This window comes from Danio aesculapii, chromosome 20, assembly GCF_903798145.1.
Source record: "Danio aesculapii chromosome 20, fDanAes4.1, whole genome shotgun sequence".
In the NCBI taxonomy this organism is placed as follows: domain Eukaryota; kingdom Metazoa; phylum Chordata; class Actinopteri; order Cypriniformes; family Danionidae; genus Danio; species Danio aesculapii.
In genome coordinates, this window is record NC_079454.1 from 50649849 (window position 1) to 50659848 (window position 10000).

A 10000-nucleotide genomic window follows, 5' to 3' on the forward strand; every position below is an offset into this window, starting at 1 on the left:
TGACTTAATAGACCTAATAACTCATAATTCTACTTTAAAACTCGGAATTCTGACTTTATAACTCATAATTCTGACTTAATAACTCTTAATTCTGACTTTTAAACTCGAAATTCTGACTTTATAACTCATAATTCTGACTTAATAACTCGCAATTCTGACTTAATAACGCAATTCTGACTTAATAACTCTTAATTCTGACTTAAAAACTCGCAATTCTGACTTAATAACTCGCAATTCTGACTAAAACTCATAATTCTGACTTTAAAACTTAGAATTCTGACTTTATAACTCTTAATTCTGACTTTAGAACTCGCAATTCTGACTTAATAACTCGCAATTCTGACTTAATAACTCGCAATTCTGACTAAAACTCATAATACTATATTTTTGGCGGAGCGGGCTTCCACAGTATAATCATTATGCAGATGGAAATTTCCTCTTGTATATTTGTGTTCTTTTGTTGATTAATTAATTAAATATGCATGTTACATAAAGGCGACACAGTGGCGCAGTAGGTAGTACTGTCGCCCCACAGCAAGAAGGTCGCTGGTTCGAGCCTCGGCTGAGTCAGTGGAGTTTGCATGTTTAACTGCTCATCGAGAGCTCCACAGGGTCAATATACCGCTATATTGCTATACATAAAGCTTTGGCCACATGTGCCAATGCCATGGTTTCAATGGTGCCAGGAGAGAAAATCTTGGGCTGTGGACAATGTGAAACATGTATTGTTCTCTGAGTCCACCTTCACTGTCTTTCCCCCATCTGGGAGAGTTACGGTGTGGAGAAGCCCCAAAAAAGCATAGCACCCAGACTATTGCATGTCCAGAGTGAAGCATGGGGGTGGATCAGTGATATCATGGCATAGGCCCAATACTTGTGCTAGTTGGACGCTGGGTCAATGCCAAGACTACTGAACCATTCTGGAGGACCGTGTGCACACAATGGTTCAAACACTGAATATCCTGAAGGCGGTGCTGTTTATCAGGATGATAAGGCACCAATACAAACAGCATGACTGCTGACTGAGTGGTTTGATGAACGTGAACGTGAAGTTGAATATCTCCTATGGCCTGCACAGTCACCAGATCTAAATATTATTGAGCCACTTTGGGGTGTTTTGGAGGAGCGAGTCAAGAAATGTTTCTCTCCATTAGCTTATTGTAGTTACCTGGCCACTATTGTGCAAGAAGAATGCACACACACACACACACACACACACACACACACACACACACACACACACACACACACACACACACATGACAATTTTACACATGATTTATAATTCATTCATTTTCCTTCAGCTTAGTCCCTTTATTCATCAGGGGTCGCCACAGTGGAATGAACTACCAACTTATCCAGCATGTTTTACATACCGGATGCCCTTTCAGCTGCAACCCAGTACTGGGAAACATCTATAAACACTCATTCACACACACACTCATACACTACAGCCAATTTAGTTTATTCAATTCACCTATACTGCACGTCTTTGGGGGCGACACAGCAGCTCAGCGGTTAGCACTGTCACCTCTCAGCAAGAAGGTCGCTGGTTCGAGTCCCGGCTGGGCCAGTGTGCATTTCTGTGTGGAGTTTGCACATTCTCCCCATGTTGGCGTGGGTTTCCTCCAGGTGCTCAGATTTCCCCCACAGTCCAAACACATGCGCAATAGGGGAAATAAATAAACTAAACTGTCCGTGGATAAGTTGGCGGTTCATTCCGCTGTGGCGACCCCAGATGAATAAAAGGATGATTATTATATAATGTTAAGTTTAAATAAATCATATCAATAGATGTAATACCTACAGAAAATGCGTTATATAAATAACAGCAGAGAAAGGGTACTTACAAATTAACTAATTACAAATAAATGAATGAATGAATGAATGAATAGTACAATCTTAATACCAGTTTTCTTTATTTTTATTTTAAATTTTTTTAAATTAAATGTAGTGCTTTGTATAATTTACATATATTAATCTAAATATTTACCATTTTAACATAATAAATATTTAAAATCTAAAACATTTATATAAAATATATACTTACAAATTTAAGGACGTAAACAAAACATGCTTGCCGCTTGACCGCTAGAGGGCAAAAGCGTGTGTGTCATGAGCTGAACGAACACGCGGATGCACAGAAGAAGAAAGCACAACATCCCTGTAAGCCACCGACTTGTAGAATCACAGGGAATAACAGAGCTGTAATATCAACTCACCTTCTGAAGATCAGACATGAAACTGGTGCGTACAGTCGCCTGTTTGATTAATACGAGTGTGTTTAATGATATATCAACTAACGTTAACGGTGGAGTTACACTTACTCCAGTTTCCTGCAGTGTGTTTTGTCTATGATTGATAACTCCGTATGTATGTATGTATGTATGTATGTATGTTTGTTTGTGTGTGTGTTGTGTATATGTGTGTTTTATGTATGTTTGTGTAATGTGTATGTGTGTGTTTTTGTGTATGTGTATAAATAAAATGTGTGTATGTGTGTGTTTGTGTTGGTATGTATGTGTAATGTGTGTGTGTGTATATATATATATATATATATATATATATATATATATATATATATATATATATATATATATATATATATATATATATATATGTGTGTGTGTGTGTGTATGTGTGTTTGTGTTTTGTGAGTGTGTGTTTGTTTTGGTATGTATGTGAAATGTGTATATGTTTGTGTGTGTTTATGTGTTTTGTGAGTGTGTGTTTGTTTTGGTATGTATATATGTGTGTGTGTGTTTGTGTTTTGTGTGTGAGTATGTGTTTGTTTTGGTATGTATGTGAAATGTGTATGTGTGTGTGTGTGTGTGTGTGTGTGTGTGTGTGTGTTTAAATGTGTATATGTGTGTTTGTGTTGGTATGTGTGTGTGTGTGTTTGGTTTGGTGTGTGTGTGTGTGTATTTATATGTGTTTGTGTGTTTTGTGCGCGTGTGTGTGTGTGTGTGTGAGTTTGTTTTGGTATGTGTGTAATGTGTATGTATGTGTTTGTTTTGTGTAATGTCTATATGTGTTTGTGTAATTTGTGTGTGTGTGTGTTTTATGTATGTTTGTGTAATTTGTATTTACGTGTAATGTATATGTTTGTGTGTGTTTGTATACATATGTAATGTGTATATATGTGTGTGTGTTTGTTTTGTGTTTGTGTAATTTGTATGTGTGTGTGTTTTATGCATGTTTGTGTAATTTGTATATATCTGTGTATGTGTAATCTGTATGCATGTGTGTGTGTTTGTATACATGTGTAATGTGTGTATATACGTGTGTGTTTTATGTATGTGTTTGTTTTGTGTTTTTGTAATTTGTATATGTGTGTGTGTGTGTTTGTTTATGTTTGTAATTATGTGTATATGTATGTGTGTGTTTGGTTTGTGTGTATGTATATATATATGTAAATATGTGTGTGTGTGTTTGTTTATGTTTGTATGCATGTGTATATATGTGTGTGTGTTTGTGTTTGTTTGTTTGTTTGTTTTGCCTAATTTGTGTGTATGTGTGTGTTCAGTACTGTCTGTCAGGTCATCCCACTCTGCCCTGTAATGTCCTCAAGTTTAAATCCACCACCATCATGCTGGACTGTGGTCTGGACACAACAGCGGCTCTCTATTTTCTGCCTCTGCCTTTAGTTCACAGGTCAGTAAAACAGCTACAGTGTGTACACACACACACACACACACTCATCTACACTGATTTATACTATCGATACTGCTTTTGTTAGCTGGATCTGTCAGAATCTGTGAGGTGATGTGAAATATCAGTTATTCAGTCGTTATTCAGTCACATGTGGATGTGAGCAAAATAATGGCTGTCATGCATTTTACCATGATTCACTGCAGCGGAATGAACCATCAACTATTCCAACATATGTTTTACGCAGCGGATGCCCTTCCAGCTGCAACCCAGCACTGGGAAACACTCATACACACTCATTCACACACACACACACATACACTACGGCCAATGTAGTTTATCCAATTCACCTATAGCGCATGTGTTTGGACCGGAGGAAACCCACACCAACATGGGGAGAACATGCAAACTCCACATAGAAATGCCCAACTGACTCAGCTGGGACTCAAACCAGCAACCTTCTTACTGTGAGGTGACTGTGTTAACCACTGAGCCACCGTGTCACCCCTATGTTACCCCAGAGCAAAGTAATAACATTTAACATGACATGAAACAATACATTATTATATATTTTAGTATAATTATATAGGCTCTGGCGACGCGGTGGCACAGTAGGTAGTGCTGTTGCCCCACAGCAAGAAGGTCGCTGGTTCGAGCCTCGGCTGAGTCAACTGGCGTTTCTGTGTGGAGTCTAATGCTCACTCCGTGTTGGCGTGGGTTTCCTCCAGCTGCTCCAGTTTCCCCCACAAGTCCAAAGACATGCGGTACAGGTGAATTGGGTAAGCTAAATTCTCCCTAGTGTATGAGTGTGAATGAGAAAGTATGGACGTTTTCCAGGCACGGGTTGCAGCTGGAAGGGCATCCGCTGTGTAAAACGTGCTGGATAAGTTGGCGGTTCATTCCGCTGTGGCGACCCCAGATTAATAAAGGGAGTAATAAGGGACTATGAATATATAGGCTCTGTTTTTGGTGCTTGGTCAAATTTAATAGTTCTTCTGATTTTTAATGATGTATAATATTTTTTAATTTGTGGAAGCTGCGATAGATTTTATTGCTCAGGAAACTTTGATGATTAGAAAACTAATTAATTAAAACCAATTAAAAGTATTTAATATACTACATCTACTATGGTATGCTACAACATTACTATATTTAATAATTAAACATATAATTTAATATTAAATTTAATAATTTAGTGGCGACACGGTGGCTCAGTGGTTAGCACTGTCACCTCTCAGCAAGAAGGTCGCAGGTTCGAGTCCCGGCTGGGTCAGTTGGCGTTTCTATGTGGAGTTTGCATGTTCTCCCCATGTTGGCGTGGGCTTCCTCCGGGTGTTCCAGTTTCCCCCACAGTCCAAACACACGCGCTATAGGTAAATTGGGTAAGCTAAATTGTCCGTAGTGTATGTGTGTGAATGAGGTTGTATGGGTGTTTCCCAATGATGGGTTGCAGCTGGAAGGGCACCCGCTGTGTAAAACATATGCTGGATAAGTTGGCGGTTCATTCAGCTGTGGTGACCCCAGATTAATAAAGGGACTAAGCCGAAGGAAGATGAATGACTGAATATTTATAAATTTTGATCTGCTTTTACCATTAAAATAGTGAGGTAGCTCATATAAATTTAAATAAATACATTTTCTGGATAAATTCTGGATAAACTCTCTCTCTTAAATCCAAAATATATCAAATTAACAAAACAAATTGACTTAATTTATCTTTTTTACAGTCCACGATTATCTAAACTCCCAGGATGGGTTTCCAAAGACGGAGCAATAAACCTGGAAAAGGTGAGTGCTAAATTGAGGCCTAAACAAAATATAGACCATAAATATATATCCATAATAATGCATATAAAATGTTTTAAACGTGCTGAACGTGTGTTGCAGGAGCTGAAGGAGTGCTCAGGACGTGTGTTTGTCGACTCACAGCCTGAATTTTGCCTGCCTGAAGTAAATATTTCCTCTTCGCACATATTAAAACCCTTATACAGTCTCTCTTATACAGTTAAGGTCAGAATTGTTCGCCCTCTTTTCAATTTCCCAAATATTTCCCAAATGATGTTCAACAGAGCAAGGATTTTTTCACAGTATTTCCTATAATATTTTTTCTTCTGGAGAAAGTCTTATTTGTTTTATTTCGGCTAGAATAAAAGCAGTTTTTAATTTTTTAAAGCCATTTTAAGGTCAAAATTATTAGCCCCCTTAAGCTATATTTTTTATTTACAATGACTTTCTTAATTACCCGAACTTGCCTAATTAACCCAGTTAATTCTTTAAATGTCACTTTCAGCTGTATAGAAGTGTCCTGAAGAATATTTAGTTAAATATTATTTACTGTCATCATGACAAAGATAAAATACATCAGTTATTAGAGATGAGTTATTAAAACTATCATGTGTAGAAATGTGTTGAAGAAAACCTTCTCTTCGTTTTTGCTAAAGAAATTATTATAATATTTTTTTTTTCCCAGAAAGAGCTGCTCGACCTCTCCACTATAGACGTGATCCTGATATCCAACTATCACTGTATGATGGCGCTGCCGTACATCACTGAACACACAGGTTTTACAGGGACCGTTTACGCCACGGAACCCACCCTTCAGATCGGCAGGTGAGCTCATATAAGATCATATACTTTCCAGAATTGCGGGTACAATTTTCCTTAAAGTGGAATGCTATATCAGAATGTAGAATTGATACTTACCTGAATATTAATTTTACACAGAGGAAGGGGAGAGGGTTGCTGAAAATCTACTGAGAGATTTCATCTGCTGTCTGGGCTTTCACTGCCTTTCTACACCTTCCTTTCTTCATGTGTTCAGTGCTTTTTCTCTGCGTCATTTCAATTTATTACGCATAACTTCATTAGATTAGATTAGATTTGTTTGCATATATGGATTTCTTTAGTTGTTACCAACATCCAGGGAAAACTTCAAGCTCAGCATAATTGAGTACACACCATTTTGAAAATGAATGTTTTTATCTATTTCTCAGTGAATATAGGCAATGTTTCTTGGTGTATTTAAACAAAACAGATTTATTAAACAGATATATTTATTCAAATAATATTTTAGTCACCAAACTTATTTATAAATTGTAAGATAATACTATTAAATTAAAGCAAAATATTGAAAATAAATTACAACCTACTAAATTTCACCAAAACTTTTCAATTGTTTTGTTTCTCTTGATTTTTCCTCTTGTTTAAATTTGTATTTAATATTTTTCTATTACATATAAATTTGTCTGTACTAGTTTTTGGCCCGTTATAGTAAGTTATTTTGTTAGATAAGCTCCCGATTTCAATAATATCCAGCTGCAGGCCTGCAGAACCACACACGTTTTAGGCACACACAATCTAGGCAAACCATATATGGTTACGACGGATGTTAATGCTATTAACGTCTTCTTGGACATCGTCATCGATATATTTTGATATATAAATGGTTGATAAATATTGTACACAATAAACAATAGTGTTTACTTTACTTTATTTCACAAATATTGCGATCGAGACGGGCGAATAGGGAGCGTTGTTTCCGATCGTCATTCAATATAATAGACTGAACAGTTTTTAGTCATTATTATCTGACAGAGTCAATATCTCAGATACTCGTTTGCTGGCCTTGCTGAAAGATCTAAACTGGACAGGTTTAATTTACATAATGGATTCATTTATAATGAAGGAAATAATAGCAAGTTAATATAGGCAATAAAAATGTAATAAAAATCTTTTACATGTAATAAATGTATAACACTATATTAATATTTTACTCAAGCAATTTAATAGTGTGTATTTGCTTAATTTTCTAATAACTTTTTCATTAATGATTTCCCACATTAAATACTGTAGTAATTTATAGTCAGCAAAATATTGTTTTTAAACCAAAACTTAGCAATAGAAACAAATTAACTATTAATAATTAATTGAAAAAATAATAATAATAAGTATATATATATATATATATATATATATATATATATATATATATATAGATATACAAAGATATATATATAGATATACAAAGATATATATATATATATATATATATATATATATATATATATATATATATATATATATATATATATATATAGATATATATAAAGATATATATATAGATATACAAAGATATATATATATATATATATATATATATATATATATATATGTATAGATATACAAAGATATATATATATATATATATATATATATATAGATATACAAAGATATATAGATATAAAGATATATATATATAGATATACAAAGATATATATATATATATATAGATGTACAAAGATATATATATATATATATATATATATATATATAGATATACAAAGATATATATATATAGATATAAAGATATATATATAGATATACAAAGATATATATATATATATATATAGATATACAAAGATATATATATATATATAGATATAAAGATATATATATATATAGATATACAAAGATATATATATATATATATAGATATAAAAAGATATATATATATATAGATATAAAGATATATATATATAGATATACAAAGATATATATATATATATATATAGATATACAAAGATATATATATATATAGATATAAAGATATATATATAGATATACAAAGATATATATATATATATATATATATATATATAGATATAAAGATATATATATATAACATATATATAACAGCTGTGACAGTTTAATAAAAGATAGTAGTTTATAATCACATAATCAGTTAAGATAATCAGCTTCTAACTATATTATATATTGTTTATGATTAACTATAGTAATTCATTTTAATGTGCCACATTATTTGCTTTTTTATATTTTACAACAAAGCGATTTTAACCAAGTATGATAATATTAAGATCCTGAATTAGTTTATTAGTTTATAATCCTACAATTAGACGGTCTATTATGTTTTATTTGTGAATGTGGACACATGAATAAAGTCATAAGTGTCTTTAACCTATTATTTTTATTTACATAATTTGGGTTCAGAAACTGCAGAGATGTTAAAATGATCGTTACGGTATAATAATAATGACTGAAATGGGAAACCATATTTGTGAAATTCAATAGGTGGCGATAATGCTAAGGAGTTAGTTACCATATATGGTTTGCCTAAAACATGTGTGCTAGATTGTGTGTGCCTGAAACGTGTGTGGTTCTGCGGTTCTGCAGCTGGATATATCTCCCCGATTTGGCTTCAGTACTGCCTAATCTAATTTATATGCACACATATAATATTGTATAGCTTCCTATTAAAAAATAGGAATTTAAATTTGTGAGGAGTGTACTATTATACGTATAAGCAGAGCACTGTACATGCATATAAAAAAATTGAATGGCCATTTTAAACCATGATATTTAACAATTTCCATAGTATTTCTTATCAAATTAATGCATTCTTGGTGAGAGTAAGAGGCTGTTTTAAAAAGCATACCTACCACAAACTTGGTGAATGACACTGTGATGTTTGGATGTGTTTCAGGCTTAAATTGTGATGTAATATAATGCGTCTGCTTCAGGTTGCTGATGGAGGAGTTGGTGACGTTCATGGAGAGAGTTCCCAAAGCTCATGCTGCCTCCTGCTGGAAGAACAAGGAGATACAGAGGTATTGAATATTACAGTGCAGATTATCACAGGCATTTTTAATGTGATGTTTGAGAGTGTGCGACTAAGAAAGCTCATAAGTGTGCTAGAATAATATGATAATGACCTCAACTCACCCTGGCCATAGCCTGCTCGCAATTATGCCATCAGGCAGACGTTACAGAAGTCTGAGGAGCAAATCAGTGCGGTTTCGTGATAGTTTTTATCCTGTCATTATAAGACTTTTGAATAATACCATTTCTTAAACACTATTGATAGCTAGTGTAAAATAATAAATCAATAAATAGTTCAACTAGCATAAATGATCAATATTACAACTGGTGAAATATAACAATGGTGAAATAGGTATTTTAGTATTAAGTTACTCTCTACTGGGATTTTATTTAAATCAGGTTATATCTTATATAACTATATTTTTATATTTCTATAAAATTATAAAAGCTTGTTTATCATGTTAGGATTTTATAGGGATGTTTTTTATGTTCTTCTTGGGTCTGTTGCAATGTAATTTCGTTCTGCATTACAATTTTATTGTGATGTTTTGAATGACAAAATAAAGGAAACTGAACTGAAACTGAACTAATACCATAAAAATATGCACTTGAAGTCAAAATTATTCGCCCTCCAGTGGATTCTTTTGTTCCTTTTTTAATTATTTCCCAAATGACGTTTATCAGGTTCAGATATATTAAAATAAAAGCAGTTTTTATTATTTTAAAACCTTTT

The 10000-nt window shown here is 33.3% G+C and overlaps 1 protein-coding gene across 1 annotated transcript in view; it reads left to right on the forward strand.

Moving 5' to 3' along the window:
- Positions 1-2144: 2144 nt before the first annotated feature.
- The window catches only part of ints9 (integrator complex subunit 9), a 44706-nt gene continuing 36850 nt past the window's right edge, over positions 2145-10000 (forward strand). Inside the window, 6 exon segments of the mRNA XM_056481153.1 lie at positions 2145-2247; positions 3527-3654; positions 5379-5439; positions 5539-5601; positions 6122-6261; positions 9189-9275. Coding sequence (XP_056337128.1) covers positions 2239-2247; positions 3527-3654; positions 5379-5439; positions 5539-5601; positions 6122-6261; positions 9189-9275 — 488 coding nt within the window. The 5' untranslated portion in view covers positions 2145-2238.